General features: G+C 41.3%; 1 protein-coding gene across 7 annotated transcripts in view; it reads right to left on the bottom strand.

Moving 5' to 3' along the window:
* The window catches only part of NR3C1 (nuclear receptor subfamily 3 group C member 1), a 119,891-nt gene extending 100,065 nt beyond the window's left edge, over positions 1-19,826 (bottom strand). The window contains exons 1-2 of one of the 7 annotated variants that reach the window (XM_027546093.1): positions 19,742-19,826; positions 14,443-15,654 (exon numbers count right to left, since the gene is read on the bottom strand). In XM_027546093.1, the coding sequence (XP_027401894.1) occupies positions 14,443-15,641 (1,199 nt within the window). In that variant the 5' untranslated portion in view covers positions 15,642-15,654; positions 19,742-19,826. Of the gene's footprint in view, positions 1-14,442; positions 15,655-17,376; positions 17,484-18,055; positions 18,533-18,833; positions 19,078-19,225; positions 19,353-19,741 lie in introns of those variants that run through there. The other 6 variants (XM_027546097.1, XM_027546092.1, XM_027546096.1 and 3 more) reach the window with 6 other exon arrangements.
* Between the last annotated feature and the right edge of the window lie 888 nt (positions 19,827-20,714).

Raw genomic sequence — 20,714 nt, 5'->3', positions numbered from 1 at the left:
CAAACAATCCAGATGCCTTATATGTATGTATGCTTATATGATTATGCAGAAATGTGGAAGATAAGGAGAGACAGGAAAGGAAGAAAGAGGAAACGAAGAAAAAGTTTATTAAATGTTCTTGGTATAATTTTGCTGAAGGGAATGAACACATTATTTTTGTAAATTTTGAAAAGGCTTTAGTGAAAATAATAATAATAAAAACAATTTTTAAAAAGCCAACTCACAGACTATCCTACCATCTCATCCTACACTCAGATATGCTTTCTTGGATATGACAGATCAGGACAGAGCTGCAGGAGCTGTGCGTAGCCCACATTCTCCAAGGTTCCGGAGTATCCACGCGGCTGCTATGTGGATACAGGCTGTGGTGGAAAGAGGATGGAGAACCACAATGCTATGAGCAACAGAACCACAGACATGTTTTGATTAGAGGAATAATAGCGAAAGCAGTGTTGTACTGGGGCTAGTTTTTGTTTTGTTTTGTTTTTTTCTTTCTGTTGTACTGGCTTCTCCAGAAACAGAAACCTAATTCCCTCCTGGTTTCCAGCCTTTTGTCTCTTACTCCTAACTCAGTGTCAGGGTCCCAGTGGTGTCACAAGTATGTCACCACTTTAATTATTTTATCCACATTATCCACTTCAATATTTTCACCTAAACTTGAAAGACTGATCAGGCTCTAACTTAGGGATAATCAAATTAAGTCTAGTTATATTGTTGTTCCATTTAGGATTTCACTGATTTCTCTGGCTTTGACTTTTGAGAATGTTTATATATTTTACAGATTGGCTTCAACAGCAGCCTCTCAAATTTATGATGATCTATTTTCTCTCTTCTTCCCTAGTTGACTTGACAGTATATGCTACTTTCTCCCACCTCAGTTTAAAATTGTTGGTCTCCTAATTCTCCAGCTATTCATTATCTTTTGTGGCTGCTTTCTCTGGATGCCTTCCAGAGCCCTGTCCTTGGTCCTCCCCTCTTTCTTTCTGAATGCTAAAGCAGTTCGTTCTTAAACGACCTCATCTGATTTTCTTGCTTTAGTTAATACCTACTTACCTTACATTTTCTCTTTTCTATGACTGCCTTCACCATATTAAGTTGAACTCTATTACCATTTTTAGTAGAAGAGATATCTTACTAGCTTTGAATTGCTGCTATGTTCTATAGATAAGGTCAAAACTAGAAACAGAGTAAGTCAAATCTAAATAAGCTAAATAAGCTTAAGAATGATAATTGGGAAATTCAGACAAAAATAAGACACCTTCTCTCTTTATTCAGTCATTATACACACACTTATCTGAAAACGGGCAAATTGGTTTCTTGCCTGACTTGTTCTAGATAAATCAACACAAGTGTATACATTACATGTCTGCAAGCGTAATCTCAATTCTTAAACAAATGAGAAGATGAAAGCCATGAAAGGTACTATCTAAAGCAAGATAAATTTCAAAAAGCCAGACCTCAAACTCTTATTTTCAAAGCTTTGGCTGCCTTAATTTGCCCAATGGTAAACGTACCAGACTCAAAGGACATGAATTTGAACAAACTCTGGGAGATACTGAAGGACAGGGAAGCCTGGTGTGCTGCAGTCCATGGGGTCGCAAAGAGTCAAGACATGACTGACTGACTGAACAATAACAGATGTACCAACACTGTTCTAAGAGTGTGAAAAAGCAATCCATTTCGAAGTCTTAGAGCAAGTTTAAAGGCCGACAGCAATTAAAAACACATTTTCTTTATGTACACATTATCTGCATAAGCACTAATCCATCTTAAAACCTATTGCCTATCTGGAGAACCTAACTTGGGTTGTCATCTCTCAGTGACACTATCTGCTAACATTTCTTTTCTCTGGAAAGACAGAGATGCAGTTCATCCCTACACATCTGAGTCTGTATGTCAGGTTTGTTTATTCATATATTCAATGTGCATTTATTGAGGTCTTACTATGCGTTAGACACTCTGTGACTTGCTGGGATACAAGAATAAGCAAAGCCAACAGCATCACTGCTCTTAAGCAACTTAGATTTCAGCAGGTGAATAGATAAGACATAAACAATTAGATATATAATGTTGAAAAAAGGTGCTACTATTTCAGATAAAGCAGTCAGAGAAGGTCTCTCTTAGGAGCTGACATTTAGGTGGAGACCTAAATAAAGTGAGAGAGAGAGAGCCGTGTAGATATGTGGGGAGGAGAACGTTTCCAGGCATAAAATGCATCAGGGGACCTAAAAAGAGGGTTATGCTTCTTGTAGAGAATAAGGAGATACTCTCAAGGGACTGGAAGAAAAGAAAAACGTCTTAACATCAAGGGTGCAAGTCGTGTGTCCTCCTTCTTATATCACATAACGTATAAGATGACAGTACTGCATATATTGGGCTTCCCTGGTGGCTCCGTGGTAAAGAATCCACATGCCAATGAAGGAGACGTGGGTTCGATCCCTGGGTCAGGGAAATCCCCTGGAGAAGGGAATGGCAACCTGCTCTAGTATTCTCCTCTGGGAAATCCCATGGACAGAGGACCCTGGAGGGATGCAGCCACGGGGCACAGAGAGCTGGACGTGACTGAGCGACTGTGCGCATTGGTTTCCTGCACGGGGGAGTGAAGTCTCCTGCTGGCTCACTCCCAGCTGCGCACTGCTCATCTGATTGGCTCATTCTTTCCGCCTCTCTCAGACTCCTTGTTGCCACCTTTTTATTCCAAATAGCTGAATCAACTGCTACTTCCCATTCATCCACAGACTTGACTCCATGAAGTTTCAGTTATGCCTTCTGGGGAAAGTGGACATTTCAAAAAGCAAACTGGGTGTGGAAAGTGATGGGGGACGCTGGAGTCGAGGGCAGAGTGGAAGAGGTATGAAGATCTCTAGGTCTGTGAGGTTCACAGTTAGAGATATTTATCTTCACCTCCAGACACCCAGTGCCTAGCTCGTTAAGTGTGTGCTGCGGCCAGTGCTGTTGGGAGGCACTTTGAGACGCAGTTAACCTCCCACTCCACCCATCTCAAGAATTCCCTTCCTAAGACATGCCTTTGTAGCTCTTCCACCTATTACCACAATGTAACTGGAAGCTTATGTATTTCCCCGTGTTCATACAGAAACACTTAGGCATAGGAAAATCAGATTTAACCAGACCCTGGAACTGGCATTTAGAACTTTCATTTTCTTCCTTCATTGGTTTCTTAGTTCTAACTTTTCCTTCTGGCTTCACTTATTTACTCTACTTTCTCTTTTAAATATGTCTGTGGTACCCCCAAAGTACTGTACAGCCTTGTTAAATGATTATTATCAATTAAAGGGTTACTCATCCCTAACATATTGAATTAGAGATTATTCCACCTACTTTTCCTACCTTTCTACTAATATTATTTCTTATATTGAAAACTTAGTGCCCGTAGACTGCACCTGCACCAACCCACTGTATATGTTTAGTGATAAGAAGCATTTTCTACTGAATAGAAACACCAACCAGGCTCCTAGCTAAAAGAACAAGCTAGAATATTCCAGGCTAATAAACGAGTAAAAAAATAAAAGTGAATTTACTAGTAGAGCACCCTGGCCACACTATAATGGCTCTTTATTTCCTTTCCTTAGCCATCAAAAACTTACAGATCATTTTGAGGCAGAGAAAGAATAACTATTTGAGAAAACAGGTTGTTTTCAATATAGACATGGGAAACATACTAAAGTTATTAAGCAGAATCGTCTCAAAAAGAAAATTCTCACAAAGAATTTCAGCACTAACAGAATGCTTACAAAAGGTATATCCTATTTTTAATGCCACTGCATGTATCTTCATGATTTCAAAGACTGGGATCCATTCCAATTCTAGCATTTTATGAATAATAAACATGGCTAAATTTAAAAAAAAAAGAGTACTGACAACCAAAATTTATTTAATTTTTAAAAGTACTTTCAGTAGGAGCAGAAAATTTCTTTTCAGCTCATAAGGAATAAAAGTAGAAAATACATGTAACTGTAACTCTCTGTTAAACTATTTTACGGATATAAATAATTTTAGTGTACTTGGGTTATTCTTCCTATATATGCTAAGTTGTTTCAGTCATGTCTGACTCTGCAACCCCACGGACTGTGGACTGTAGCCCGCCAGGGATTACCCAGGAAAGAATATTACAGTGGGTTCCCATGACCTGCTCTAGGGGATCTTCCTGACCCAGGGATCAAATCCAGATCTTTCAGGTCTCCTGCACTGGCAGGAGGGTTCTTTACCACTAGCACCACCTAGGAAGCCCTTGTTCTTCCTATAATTACCCTCAAATAGTTAATTCTCTGATACACTGATTGGAATGGGATATGAATTGTTTCGGATTGGGAAGTAAGATTGGATTTGGATTTTGGAAAAGGAAACGTATTGCTGTAGGAATTTACATTTATTGTACACCTGCTAACATCAGATTCCCTTCAAGTTCAAGGCAAAGACGGGCCCACTTTACTTGAATATAAAATATATATTAATTTCTATGAAAAAAATCAGGGTAAGGAGTAAATCTATTATCTTCTACCCTATGTTAAGAAAAGGGAGTATGTAAATTGATAGCACAAAGCTCCTTGACAGCTTAAAGAAAGCAATCCAAACTTAGCAATCGAGCCACATTCACTTCAAATTAGTTATGTTGGGAGGAGCTCAGTGGTGTCAGACTCTTTTGTGACCCCATGGACTGTAGCCCACCAGACTCCTCAGTCCATGGGATTCTCCAGGGAAGAATACCAGAGTGCGTTGCCATTTCCTTCCCCAGGGGATGTTCCTGACCTGGGGATCGGACCCTCGTCTCCTGCATTGGCAGGAGGATTCTTTACCACTGAGCTACCAGGGAAGCCCTATCTTGGGAGGCCGGGCACTTATTCCAGGGGTATTCTACAAACTTTAAAATTTAAGTCTTCTACAGAAATACCTACATGAGTTCTTTTAGATAATCTCAATGAAAACAAATGTTATAATTTGGGAGAGGATTACATTTCTACATTATTGGAAATACTCAAATCATTTGGAATCACATAAGTAAGGTAAATGATCAAGCTAAGGAATAAACACATTTTCTGAGTAAGCAAGAACATTCAGGTGCTACTATAGGAGGCTATGGTTTTTCCTGTGGTCATGTATGGATGTGAGAGTTGGACTGTGAAGAAGGCTGAGAGCTGAAGAATTGATGCTTTTGAACTGTGGTGTTGGAGAAGACTCTTGAGAGTCCCTTGGACTGCAAGGAGATCCAACCAGTCCATTCTGAAGGAGATCAGCCCTGGGATTTCTTTGGAAGGAATGATGCTAAAGCTGAAACTCCAATACTTTGGCCACCTCATGCAAAGAGTTGACTCACTGGAAAAGACTCTGATGCTGGGAGGGATTGGGGGCAAGAGCAGGGAACGACAGAGGGTGAGATGGCTGGATGGCATCACTGACTCGATGGACGTGAGTCTGAGTGAACTCCGGGAGTTGCTGATGGACAGGGAGGCCTGGCGTGCTGCAATTCATGGGGTCGCAAAGAGTCGGACACGACTGAGTGACTGAACTGAACTGATAGTGTAATAAGTCTTATAAGGTGGTTTTGAAGGCAATTTCAAAAGAGGAATGTATATCCCAAGGTAGAGGCTTAAAAAGAAAACATTCATTCTATGTTTTCTGTTTTAAAAAATCAGTCTAGCTATTTTATAGTCACACTTTGTCCTTAGTAAACTCAGCTGGATTCCAGATGACAAATTTCACATTTAGTTCTAACTAAAAGTTTTAGTTTCCCTATAAGAAAGCTGCCTACAAACCAAGTTATTTTTTATATTACCAATTTAAATAAGCATATTACCAGTTTAAATTATCAGTTTTATATTATCAATTTAAGCAGCTTACCCGTTTAAACTGTCACTTGTTTCTGAACTTGACTGTTATCCGAAGAGATTGGATTTGTTTTTCTAAAGTTTTTTTCAACCACTTTATCAAAAATAAAAATGTTAGTAAATAAAGTCAAGTCAACTACATAATTCTCCCAGATTTACGCCCTTAGGATACATTTTGGTATTCATTATAGTCAGAAGTTCTTTTGCACACAGCTTTTCAGGTTAAAGTTTCTTAATGACAATCTTTGCATACTTGATTTTAGAAGAATACCAGACAATCAAACAGAAAGAGGGATATTCTAGCATTTATTTAAAAGGACAACAATGTGGCTGAAGTTATTAACATGGCTATTAAATTTACATCACATTTAAAAGCTAACAAAAAACCCAAACTGAAAAAAAAAAATGCAATCAAAAGTGATTCGGCCCTTGAAAGCTTTAAATATATTTAGTCCTTATAAAACCGGGCTCCATGACCCTTCGGGGATTATACATAATGGCACGGAAAGTGTCTTAATGCTTCATAAATAGGAAACACCTACACAGGCCCAGATGTCCCAATGTACTTAGGCCAGTGAGGGTCATGTTGGTTTGAGCTCAGGAGACTTGGCAGAGCTTTAAGAATTCCACACTGAATTTTTACAGTACTTTTTAATTTTCAAAGTAAACAACCATGCACAAATCCCTCAAGCAAGAGTGCTGAGTGTTCTCACTACTTTACAGAAGCTGAAACTGTGACAGAGAGCAGAAAGAGACTACACAAATATACGCAAGAGAGATAAGTGGCTTGATCCCACTTCTCCTTTACATATTGTTTAAAAATTCACTTATGACAAATAAATTTCACTTAAGACAAATAAAAAGTATCAGTTGGTAAAGAATCCACCTGCAATGCAGGAGACTCCAGTTTGATTCCTGGGTCAGGAAGATCCCCTGGAGAAGGGATAGGCTACCCACTCCACTTCTCTAGGAATTCCCTGGTGCCTCAGCTGGTGAAGAATCCACGTGCAATGCAGGAGACCTGGGTTCAGTCCCTGGGTTGGGAAGATCCCCTGGAGAAGGGAAAGGCTACCCACTCCAGTATTCTGGCCCAGAGACTTCCATGGACTGTATAGTCCACGGGGTCGCAAAGAGTCGGACACGACAGAGCGACTCTCACTTCACTTCAGAAAGGATTTCTAACACAATATTAAATACTCCCCCTTCAGATCACAATTAAGTATTCCTATTATTTTCTCTTTCTCTATAAAATGTCTCAAATTTCCCCACCTGTAAAATTAAGGTAAATAACAGCTGTCTTCTATACTACAAAGTTACTGACAGAGTCAGTAAGAATACAGAAACTAGAATTAAAAACCTTCATAGGGTTGTTAAGGGGTTTAAATAAGACGAATGCACACAAAGTTTTGAGCATACTGGTGACAGAAAATTACAGAAAAAATTATTACAAAAAAAAGTTCAAAACATACAGGAAAGAATATGGATAATATACATTAAAAAAAATCTGACGTAGTTAACTTCATCATAACTTTTACAAAATATCTGACTAATCTGTATTTTGTTTCAGATCTCTAGAGACCAGATGTTAAGCGAGGCCTGCTGGGGAGCTTAGACTACTGAGAATTAGGCATTCTTAGTGTAATTGTTGCTACCACTTAGTTGCTAAATCGTTTCTGGTAATACCACTAACTAATCCTGTGCTGTTTCTCTAAACACTTTCCATAGGTCTCATTTCCTCTTCTGAAAAAGTAAGTGGGGGCTGTAAAAGAGCTCTCAAGTCCCTTTAACTTCTAATCTAAAATCATCGTGCCTGACACGAAAGCAAGCTTTGAGAACTCGAGCCCTAAGCAACAACAGTGTTTACGTATTATTTTCTATGTACCACCAACTACATTATTTTAAATTACTATTTTGTAAAAAGACTGAACCTGGTTTCATTCTTGTCTTACACTTGACAGTGTACAAAGAATCAATTTTAGTTTTCCATTCCCTTCCCCAGGTGCCTCATTCACTAAAATAATAAGTTAAGAGGATTGTAGGATTTTAGAGACAGAAGTACATACATGTTTTGAAAATAATTCATGTATAATTGTAAGGAAAATATTTTTACTCTAAAACACCTGATTATTCAAGGTCACAGATCAGTTCAGCTCAGCATTAGAGTGTGAGTTTCCTCATTTTTAGTCTATCTCTTTCTACTACTTCTACTATTAAGTAACGGAATTGTCTGGAAGGGATTTGAAGTTTTTTTTTTAATCCACCAAATTCGCAGTTTATGTCATCTTAAAATTAAGGAAACCCTTATCTCCAATAATTACAAAACAAAAACACAAAACATTAAAACAATAATAAAGTAAAACAGTGTCTACAGCAAACAGGGAGAGCTTTAATGTTCAACATGTGACAATCATAAGGTCATAAGTCACACATTGCCCCAACCAGCATGAAATAATAAATCGTGTACTAAATTAAATGTCATTTCACAACAGCTTTAAAAAATTGGCTATCAAATATACTTTCATAATAGCCACAGCTAAATATTAAGGACAATTATGAAATCAACCAGAATAAAGGTTAATTTTATTATAAAAAAAAATTAACATTTATTGCCACAAACCATATGTCCTATATACTACATACTTAAGTTGAACTTAAGTTTAAAAAATAAAAATTCAATGTAAGATAATGGGCTAAATATTTACAGCTAATCATATTATTAAACCTTTCTCCCCTGAAGTATATATATTTGGAGCTCTACAGTGCAAATGAAAAAAATTCTAAAATAAGAGACATCTTCACTAAATTTGTTGTATTATAGACATTATTAGTCTTGTTGAAACTTGCTCAAAATAAAAAAATTTTAAAGCACTCAAAATTAATATGTTACTCTGAAAAAGTATATTTAATACAGCTCCTTTAAGATAAATCATTACTATTTAAGCCGGGCCAGAGATAAAATTAGGTGATGACACACTTCTATTCAAAATAATTGGCTTTAAGGACTATATTGCAATATAAATAGTTTAAATGACCATCTAGCAACTGGAGAATTCCATAATTTATTATAGGCTTCCTCAATGGTTCAAGCGGCAAAAACTATCCCTGCAATGCAGGAGACATAGGACACTCAGGTTCAATCCCTGGGTTGGGAAGATCCCCTGGAGGAGGAAATAGCGCAACCAATTCCAGTATTCTTGCCTGAAGAATCCCATGAACAGAGTTGCCTGCAAGGATATAGTCCGTAAGGTTGCAAAGAGTGGGACATGACTGAGCATGCACACACACATAATTTATTATAAATAGGTAAGATTAAATAAGAATCCATTTCCTTACTTTTCAACAGAAAAATACACACCCCGTGGAAATACGTTACTACTACAGAAGAGGGTTCTACTCCTGGAGTGTCTGACAGGGTCAGGGGACGGTGTACGTCAAAGTGCACTAGGAAATGTACAGTGCTTATACCCACACAATGTATCATCACTGCTTCAACTACATGCCAGTAATTAGACTTTTTTGAGTAAACAGCAGTCTAAATAAAAATGGGAAAAATACAAACTTGGTCTTAGCTGAAACAATCTAAAAGGAACTAAAATTTCCATTCCATCCTTTTTTTTTTTTGTAATAAAGGATAGCAAAAGACAACAAGGATACCTATAAACATCAGGGCTATATTGCCACAATTAGCTTTAGATTTTTATGTCAAATAAAAGAAACTAAATTGTAATCCTGGTTAATGCACTTCTTTATGTGCAAAGAGTTGATGTGCAAACACAGCCCCAAATTTCTCTTTTTTCAGTCCTCTGAATTCATGGCAGCTGATCCAAACTGTTGGTTTTTGGAACGTTCTTGATGTTTCTAAACTTCTCTTCCACCTTTTCATATCTCTACTGCTTCACCCTCTCACATCCCTTCCCTCAACACCTGTAATCCATAAACTCCACTGGAAGCCTGTATTCAAGGGATATATGTGACAGTGGTAGTCAGGAATAAAAAGGCAGTCTATCAAAATCTGGTGTTTGAGGGTAGAAACCACTCTCTCCAACTAATTTTGAACTACTATATTTTCTAAAATATACCTTCGTGGGTAAAAATCAATACAAAAATTTACCATTAAAACTCATACTCTAATCCAGTTTAGCATAAAAGTGATCATGTACAATTCAGAGAGAGAGGAACACTTAACAGATCTTTTTTTTTTTCCCCCTAAATGGAAGTTCTCCATAAGGATATTATTTACTTGAAAAATGCAAAACGTAAGTAGAACAAGCCAGAAGAAAATGAGGGCGACTGACTCTCTGAAATCATAGAAATAGGAGTTCTTCTATTAAGGTCAATAAGTCATTGATTTTTTTTTTCAGTTATAGCTAAATTCAACAAAATATTTCTTGAAAATTCTTTTGCAACACAATTCACCAATATACATTTTTCATGACTTGGAAATATGGAAGCAAGTGCCCATTAATTTGGCAAACACCTATAAATATTGCATTACACAATTATCAGAATGTCCTCAGAAGGGTATATGCTATCAGGCACAAACCTATTTTGTGTATTTAATTTGCTCACATAAACAGTAGTACAAAATGAAAACTTTTTGCTCACTACAATTAGGTATGATGTTAAAAGTAAGAAAAAATATGTTTTAAGAAATATGCCCCAGGCTAATTTTAAGCCCAATGTAAATTAAGCGTTCCTAACAACTAGGCTATTTCAAATCACCTGCAGCCCAGAGTGGATTAAAACTTATATAATCAACCAAATAATACAGATATTCTTTTATAGTAGTCACTCATACTAAACACTTTTGATCCAACCTCTCCTTCACTAAAATCTCTAAAAGCCACCAATGTGATCTCTATACACATATGAATTTTACTGCTGTTACAATATACATTTAACCTATATATATGCAAGGTATGTTTCAGAATAAGTCTCTTATAGTTTGTAAAATTTATACACAGTCTATATAATAGTAAAAGTGGCCAGATTAACTAAAATATCTGTAACATCAATAGATAAAGGCAAAACAGCACTGTAATATAAATTATTTTTATCAACTATAAAAATATAACGGAATAGCCAAAGAAACATCACAAGAAGTAATTTCAATAAAATCTGACCACATGCTAATCACACATCTCTGTACTGTAGTGATTTCAAACTAAACTCACACACCTGAATACACAATGTGTTTATCTTGTGTTTTTTTCTTTTACTAATAATAAAGCCATAACAATGCACAGGGTTTTAAAAAATGAAGACAAACAGCCAAAAGCTAGCCTCCTTTAACATTCAGAAATCATTTTATGAGTGAATATCAGAAATATTAAGCTTAAAAAGACACTGATTGAAACACTCGCTGCTAGAACATTTGGAAGGAGAGAAAAAAGGTATAAAGTATCCATTAAAAAAGGAGAGAAATGAGTAAAAATATCTTCCTCAGGTCTCCTCTCTCTCTGAGAATACCATCAACACAATGTTAATACGAAAAATGTTAAGGGGACACAATTTGCTTCCTTCATCCTGTGTTTGTACAGGTCTTCATCCCCAGTATGTTAATAAGTGAGGCACAGATGCAAATAATAATGAGATGTTAAAATCTACATAAATTTTCATAGCTTCATTAAATGCCAATCAACAGAGCCTTAAACTCCACCTATGACTTAGGTTACAAATTCATCTTGCATCATTCTTTCTCTTCAATAACCATACCCTTCAGAAAACGATCAACTTTTTTATACTAAAGTTTCAACGTAGTTCCAATAAAAGCTCTTAATTCCACCGAAACCATTTACTTCTATGCCTCCTTTCAGCAGTTGCACCAATAATACTCAAGTGAAACGACGTTGAAAATCGAATTATGCAGAAATGTGCCTTCATCAATGTTACAAGTTTATGCTAAATTTTTTGAATTTCAGTATTTAAAAAGTATATGAAGGTAGAATGGCTACTGCATTTTACTTAAAGAATGTATCTGAGTATCAATAAGGTTCCTCTCATTTTACTATCAATTAACTTAAATCTTCAAATAGTCTACTATGACCCATCGTGATATTCATAATTTTACAACAATGTAATAACTGGATGTTGTGCTATGCTGATACATCAGAAGGAATTGCCTTCCCTCACAAAAGAGAGTGAAAAGTGTTTTTAAGTGTTTTAAGAAAAAGCAATTTTAGGTGACATCTTAAAAAGTCAAATTACAATTTATGCTTTAAAAGAATTTAAACAGAATGCAAGTGAAATTATCAGTGGATTTAATATTTCTGTATCTCAAGTCAGAAAGGCATTACTTAACATAGTTGTGGTCTTAACATGTTGAATTATCTGCTGATTACTCAAGGTCATTGGTCATAAAATTTGGCTAGAACCATGTAACATATAGAGAAGAGAAAGCAATGGATTTTAGTTATATCAGGGTTACTGTTTGAAAACAATAGGCTAATTCAATGATGGTAAAAAGAAACACTGTTTCAATTTACTTGGAAGAAGCTTTGTTCTGGGTAATCACAGTTCCCAATGTTAAGATAATGCCACGAAGCACAAAATTTTCAAACCTTCTCAAACTATCCTGTAAAGATATTACATCTTTTCATACGACACAAACTACTGATTATAATTCCAAACCACACATCAGCCTACAATAATCATTTCACTAAATATTAAAGAATCTGAAAGAGCCAGATCATCGTTTTGCCTACCATCATATGGTTGTTGAGGCTGACATACCTTAAATGTTATCAACAAGTAGAAAAAGTATTAAAGCTAGCTTTAATGATTTAAGAATAACTATATTAAGACTTATTCTCCAGATCCTAGATTTTATAGGGCTTAATGAAAGTTAACTGACTAGAAAATGGGAAGTTCTTGTTCCACGCCTTTTTTACAGTAAGGAAAATGAAAACAATACCATGCTGAGTATCAGAACAAAAGCATTAATTATCACCAAGCGTTTCCTAAGATATATTATTTTTCTTTGTACAATTAAATGTTTTATAAATCAATGTAGCAGTTTCCTACAAATACCTTAGTCAAACCAAATGTACTTATTCTTTTAAAACAAATAAGCAAAATCATGAATTCCACTACCAAAAACTGAGATTGAAAAATTTAAAACACAGCATGTCTTTTAAGACTGAAGCACAACAGGCTGATGTAGTAACATCTCAAATCTTCTTACTGAAAACATTTTAAACCTTCAGTTCAGAATGACAGCAATAAAAAGTTGAAATGTTCTACGTAAAAGATAATTAAGTAACAGATTAGTAGGTAGTTTACATTAAAACACACAAGAACCAAGGATTTTTTTTTCTTTTATAAGAAACGTGTAAGCCTTTTAAAAGGAATAGACCATAGCCTAAATCTAAAGTTTTTCCCCAACGAGCAAAGCTTCCTACTTAAAGAGGAAAAAAATGAGTCACCTCAGTATTAGGGTATATCACCTCAGTATTAGGGTATATCATTAATAGAAAAAGTATTTTAAAAAGTTTTAAACAAAATTTTCAATGACTAGTTAGTGGGAAGTGACTACCATTAACACTTTAGAACTTGAAGTACTTACGTACAAAGAAATCATGGTGTCTACTATGCCCTCCTCCCGGCTCAAAAAGTCTCACTGATTAATCAGTCTTGTGTCTCTACAATTAATTTTTATATTTTCCTTCACACCTAAAATGTGATACATATTTATCTGAATTGGCAATGGGCGTGCAGGACAGAGCATTTAACTCCTACCAACAGATTCACGTACATTTAGAACTTTTTCTTGGTAATTACATTTTTACAGACCTTTTTGAGTCAAACAGAAATGTCAGTATACTTATAAATGATAGAGAATAAAGAAGATAGGAACAAATTAAACATAGCTGAGACTGAAGCTTAACAATGCTGGCCATTAGTTATATATGTGAGAACTTGCAGGAACATTTGAAAGTCAACTCAGCACCAATTTCTTAAAGAAACCAATCAGCAGACATAACTTATCTACGCTGGGTCAGGAACTCTATCCTACATCTAATACTCAGGTCAGGTCAACTGCTCACTGCATTGCTTTAGTAACCTCACGACTCAGTTTCTTCAACAGGAAGGTTCACAGTTTGAAGAAGAGGGTTCATTGTTAGTACTTCTAATTTTCCCCAGGCTAACACTTCACAGATGTACAAATACAGCACAAGGTTTGATTATGTAAGTATTAAAGGTGTTTTTCATTGTAATGTAAGAGCATATTTTAGGACAACTTAAAATTATGCACAATAAATACGTTTCCACACATTATCCGCCTCTGAATTTACATCACTTTTACTAAAGTTATTTGTTAATGAGCAATATTATTTTAAGTTTTCACACAAAATTTTCAATCACTGCCCAATGGGATACCAAATACCACTATTTCGGAAAAAACAAACACAAAACTTGAAAGGGTTTTGTACAGATAAATCACATAGTTTGTCTACCAAGCCTACTTTCAAAAGACCACTTAAACTTTTTCACATGAAAAAGCACTTGAATTACAGTCGAATACATTCAAATAAATGTTTAAATCTATCAATGGATCTTAAACATACCATTTTCAAGAAACAGAAAGCATTAATCTTACCTTGAATAGCCGTTAGAAAAAACAGATCGACCAGAGAAGTTCAAAGTCCCCAAGGAAGTCAAGTTATCATCTCCAGACCCTTGGCATCTATTCCAATTTTCTGAACCGACAGGAATTGGTGGAATGACATTAAAAATAGGTTTCTGATCCTGCTGTTGAGAAAGGGATGCTGTATTCATGTCGTAGTGGTACATCTGGCCCCCAGAGGTACTCACACCGTGAACAGAAATGGCAGACATTTTATTACCAATTATATTGGCCCCAGAAAAGCTGGCCTGACAATAAACTGGGCCCAGTTTCTCCTGCTTAATTACCCCAGGGGTGCAGAGTTCGATAAAATCTTCTTTTTCTGTTTTCACTTGGGGCAGTGGCACACTGCTAGGACTTGGTAAGATCAAATCTCCATTATCTTTAATTTTAGGCTTAGTGTCCGGTAAAACAAGAGGCTTACAGTCCTCATTCGAGCTTCCTTCCAGAAGGAATGGATCATCCTCTCCTGCCAAAGGAGAAAGCAAACAGTTTTCATCTATCAAGAGGTCTGAGCTCCAAGGACTCTCACTTGTCTCTTTACTTGGGGACCCAGAAGAAAACTCCAAATCCTGGAGCTTTTTCCTCCAAATGTCAAAGGTGCTTTGGTCTGTGGTATACAACTTCATATTACCCCCGTTACTGCCCTTCTGGCCTTTCAAATTCTGCTGTTCTGAAGACACATCAGAGTGAGTTTTTGGAAACTCCTTCTCTGTGGGGGCAGCAGAAACAGCAGTGGATGCCGAATTCTTGGGGTTCTCTGGAACACTGGTTGACCTATTGAGGTTTGCGATGCTTTCTTCCAGAAGACGAAAGTCTGTTTCCCCAGAGGAAAGGCTGATTTGGCCCTGCTGTGGGAATCCCAGGTCATTTCCCATCACTTTTGTCTCTGTCTCTCCCATGTACAGTCCCATGGACAGTGAAACTGCCTTGGACAGATCTGGCTGCTGCGCATTGCTTCCTGAGCCTTTTGGAAAATCAACCAGAAGTCTTTGCTGCTTGGAGTCTGACTGAGAAGCAGCAGCCAGTGAGGGGGAAGATGCAGAAACCTTCACAGTAGCTCCTCCCCTTAGGGTTTTATAGAAGTCCATCACATTTCCCCTCTCTCGACCAAGCACACTGCTGGGGATTTCTTCTCTACTGGGGGTGCTTAATGACTCCTTGGGGTCCATCAGTGAGTATCAGCTACAAAAAAAGAAGGGGACATAATAAGCTACAAAATCACATTATCTCTGTGATCCGATTAGTAAGAGCCTGTTAAATGAACCTTTTAGTTAACACCGGATCTAATTCCTTGTTATCAAGAATAGATAGATTCTGTCTTCCAGAATACAAAAGCAGAGGCTCCTGCTCCCATTCAGTGCACCACATTTAAAAGTACAATGCAGTCCATTTGCACAGCTCTGAACAAAATTGTATCAATCTAAGCCTGGGTATTCATCCTGCCACTCACAAACTGGTAACTTTGTTAATCAGACATTATAATTCTGATTATTCTAAAGTTCCAGCTGATGTCAAAGTATTTAATTTTAAAAAAGTATGATCATTTCTTTTCAACTAATCAAGGTTATCGGCTTTTCTGAGAACCAATAAACATAAAATTTGATAAACACTATGCTAGAATTCTCTGTTTCTAATTACTCCCCAATTCCCCTCCTACTGGCTGGTCACACATCCAAACCTTTTAGTCCAACCTACTGGTGAACCATGTATTTTATTTGAAAAATAAACAATGATGGTCTGCTCATTTTCCAACAGAGTAGGAAAAGGCTCTTATTTTAACCCATATTTCCTACTGAATGTGCCTAATAGTGCCTGCCTTCAAATTTTGGAGGTATGTAATGAAAGGCACTGTACACAGGCTAATCAAAATTTAGATTTAAAAAAGTAGAATAGAATGCATAGTAGCTTCACACTAAAATTTTAGCTTATTTAAATACTGTACAAGAACTATAGCTCTCTCAAACCCTTACAATAGAATCTATGAAACTACACGTTTTTAAACTGCTTAAGACCTCAGTATGAAATACTATTATAATCTCGAAATTAAATGTTGTCCTTTCTGAATATCTAAGTATTGAAAAAAACAAAGAAAAACAAAAACAAAAAAACACCCCAGACCGGTAAAATCACATTTATATAAATCCAAGTAAAATGCTCAGAACAATTTGCTCCGCATTCTAAAGCTTCACCTATCCTAATTCTGAGCCTTCTTTCAAGAGGGTTAGGTTGATAGGTTATTGACAATCAAGATGTTTTAAGAGGCAGGCAGAGTCTTTGATAAGCATTATTTGCGACATTATATTCAAATCCCGTTCAAAGAAAGAAAACTTTTCCTGTACGGAGACTTTAAGATGCTCAAACTTCACTGGTCCTCTCTAAAAGTGGAATGTGATGATGGTAGACAGTGGTAGGCACCCGCCTCTACAAATCTCAAGGGTAAACTGCTTTTGTCCCCGCCCCTCTGCTGTATTTATCTGATAACGATCTCTAAACATAAGGTATCAAATGGAGCCTAATGAATTTCCACGCCGCTTTGACAGCTGCCTTCAAACTCGAAACCAAAACAAAACTTCATAAAACGAAAAGATACCTCAAACGACTTTATCCCCCCGTTTAAGTTGCAAATAACCCTGTCACAGTAATCGGCGTTAACGAACCATGCCAAGGGGTCTTAAGCGGCATTACACGGCTGCAATCGTCAAGTCTGCAATCCCAAAACGTCAAACTAGCACTTGTCAAAAATTGCACCACAAAACTACAATGGTTCGGGAGGGTCTTTTTTCTAAAAGGGGCTACTTCAAACCTTCAGGCGCGAAGTGATGTCAAGCGCTAAAGAACAAACCCGGGGCCGAGGGAGGCGAGAGGGGAAAAAAGTGCGAGGTTAAGAGAGAAATGTGTCCAGACCTGTTGAGTTCTTTTCTCCGACACGCCCACTTCCACCAGATAACGCCAGCCCCGGCCGAAGTCTCCAAGTCGCAGACTGTCAGCCCCCTGCGTGTGTGTGTGTGTATGTGTGTATGTGTGTGTGCGCGCGCGCGCACACACACACACACACACACACACACACTGCGTGCCCGCCAGAAAGGAGACGCACTGGAGCCTCGACACAAACCCTGCTCGCGCTCGGGCGCACTAGGGTGGAGTGGAAAGATTCAGGCGAGGAGAATTCAGACGCCACTCAACGTTCACCAGAAAAATGGGTGTCAGGGAGGCCCCCCTAGGAGGGAAAAGAAAGGGGACTAGGGAAGGGGAAAAAAAAAAAAGCCAGGATTCCTTGCCAGGGAACGCGAGACCCTGGAAACCTGGGGCGGCTCGACGAAGCTCCACTCGCAGGGAGCTCGGGTTCCTCCCCCTCGGCCCGGCCGGGGGACGGCGGCCCAGAGAGAGGAAGAGGCCAGCTCTGTCACCCGCGCGCTGCCCTTTCGTCACCGTCACCCGGCCCTCGCCAGCCCCCACCCCCACTCCCCGAGGCTAATAAAAGTTTGCGAGCTACCGCGGCGCCCCCGAGCCAGCCTCTAGGCCCCGGCCCGCACCTCGGGGAGCAAGCGCCCACGCGGGCCCCAGCCCCCGGCCCTCCCCTTACCTCTGCCGGCTGCGCCGCTCACCCGCTACCGTCCGCGGCTCCCACCGCAGCCGAGATAAACAACTTAGCGTGTGAAAGCAGGAGGAGCAGGAGGGAGAGATTTTTTTCTCTAAAAAAAAGGAAGTAAACAGCCGCCCCCTTCTCCATGAGGGGGAGGGGAGAGCCCCTATTTGAGAAAGTCTCCCATTTCCCGGCTGACAAGCCAGACCCCCGCCCCGCGCACGTCTTCGCGGGCCGGGGCTCTCGGGCGCGCGTCCTCCGTGCCGGCGCTCCGCCGCTCCGGCTGCAGCGTCTCTTTCCACCCACTAGAATCCGTCCCCGACGGGCGGGCGGTGACTCGGGCTCCCGTCACAGACTCGAGCTCGCAAAATGGAGGAGGAGGAGGAGGGGAGGCAGCGCGGACACGCGAAAGGGCCGCCCGGCCGCGGCGAGCGAGCGGGACCGAGGGGGGCGGGCGGAGGCGGCGCCACGGCGCGCACACACACACACACGCGCACACACACCCGCGCGCGCGCGCTCCCACTCCACCCCCGGCCGCTCCCCGCCCGAGGGGCCGCGCGGCGGCGCGGGGAACGGTGCAACCTGTTGGCGACGCTCGGCAACTGCAGGAGCGGCCGCGGCCCCCGCCCCCACGCCCTCCGCGCGGGCCCCGCCACCCCGGCCGCGACGGCGCCTGCCCGCCCGCGGCCCCCCGGCGCGGCTCCCGCCCAGGCAGCCTCCTCGCCCTCCACCTCTCCACCCCGCAGGCAAAAGGAGATGAGGCGCCGGCGGGGCCGACCTGGCCTTTCTGGGGCGGGCTTCCGAGGGAAACCGAGTTTTCTCTATAGTTTCTCTTCTTGCCGCTCCTTCCCGCCCCCGCCCAACTCCGCCACTCCAGATCCACTCCGGAGCTCGCCCAGTCCTTCGGCGGTAAACGCCGTCAGCGCCCCTGCGGATGACAGCGGGCTGGCTGGGGGAGCCGGGGCGCGGCCGCAGCAGAGACGCGGGGCCGGTCCGCGCCTCCGCCCCCGGGCCGAGTTGAGCGAAGTGTGTCACTTCGAACGGGGCTACGGGGTTGCACGGAAACGGTGCCGCAGCGTCTCGGCCGCTCGCGGGACCGGACCGCCAGACACGCCCTCTGGGGAGGCTTCAGGGAGGGGCGGGCAGGGAAGAGGGTCGGCTCAAACGTACTCTTGGCCCACGGGGAGTCGCGTGCGGGCCGGTCCCCCACCCCCGCATCGTCTGGGCGGCCCAGTCTGCACCCGCCGAGCGCGCTCGCACCCAGAGTGAAGTTGCAAAGCAGAACCCACCCTCCCCCGCGCCGCGACCGTCCCCCACCCTCTTCTCCGAGTCTGCGAGGCGGCGACGGCGGCAGAAGGAGGCGCCGCCTGCCAAGTTCAACCCCCATCCCTCCCTCCGTCCTAGCGCGCTCACACTTGAAGGAAGTTGCACGCCAAATGCAAAACCTCCGGCGAACTAGATTTCTTTGCACTTTTTATTATTTTTAAGGAAAGCAGGAGGTGGCAGGCCTAAAAGCAAGTTGCAAGCGAAACAGTAAGTTGCTTGCAAAGTACGCCCTCCTCCCCCGCCACCCCCAACTCCTGACCTCTCCTTCCACCCCCCTCGGGGGCCCACGTTCAAGTTTCCCGCGGAGGCCCTTCCCCAGAATCTTGACATTTGCTGCACTCGCCTCAATGCGTTGCTCACCATTTCGTGTTCATGGGACCCTAGTCCCTCCAAATAAAATTGAACACACGCAGCTTTAAAATGTCAGCGTGAAACTCCTTCCAGCTGTTCCCGTTACGCACCTCCCCCTCCATCCGAGGGAAACACGTGGCTTGTCCCCAAAGAGAGGGGCGTTGGGGCGAGGGGAGTCGGCGCGGGAGGCCCCCGCCCCAGCCCCCTCCCCAAGCTCGCCGCCTCGGGAGGGCTAGGGCGACGCCGGGATCTAGCCTCCTACCTTGGGCGGCACATACTATCATTTGTGTGACTCGGGGAAAGGTTGTGTTTGTGTTGCTTTAGGGTTTGGGGAGGTAACTTTTGCGCCCCTACAGGTGACATCGCTTGCCTGCTGCTGCCAGGGGCGGAGGCTGCGGCAGCTCCACCTAGCCCTGCCCGGGCGCTCGGCTGCAGCTACTCTTTCCCCCAGCTGCACCCAGACTGGCAGCGGCTGCTCTGCCCTGACATTTGCAGAGGATTGGGTAAGCGCGTGCCGGAAACCTCCCGTCGCCATCTTGGTAAAGGCAGCTGACGCCGCTTGGCTGCGCGTCCACCATCTTGGCCGAGGTTCTCATTACCCGGCAGCCGAAGTCGCTCGCATTTGGTTCAGAGGTGGTGGACGCTGCCCCGTGTGTTGTCCAAGGATGACATGGGAGAACTAGGCTATTAGCAAGCCACCTGTGCGGAGGCGATCTGCACTGGCCGCCTCCAGATGATGCCAGGGCCACCATCTTGGCAAAGGAAAAGACGCTCACCGCCGGAGGCAAGAAGGGACCCAAGACCTTTGCCAGCGTAGAACCTTCAGCCAGGAGAATTTTTATGAAGAGCACTGAGCAACCCAGTTGCTAACAAAACCCCTTCTGTTAGCAACACCTCTTCTGATCCGGAAGAAATGACTTCTCTTTTCTTTTCCTTGTCAGTAGTCAACTGGAGGGAAGCCCTACTCTTGGGTGCTCACCGT

This window comes from Bos indicus x Bos taurus, chromosome 7, assembly GCF_003369695.1.
Source record: "Bos indicus x Bos taurus breed Angus x Brahman F1 hybrid chromosome 7, Bos_hybrid_MaternalHap_v2.0, whole genome shotgun sequence".
Taxonomy (NCBI): domain Eukaryota; kingdom Metazoa; phylum Chordata; class Mammalia; order Artiodactyla; family Bovidae; genus Bos; species Bos indicus x Bos taurus.
Note: the sequence above shows the minus strand (reverse complement) of the source record. Positions and strands in the feature narration are given on the sequence as shown.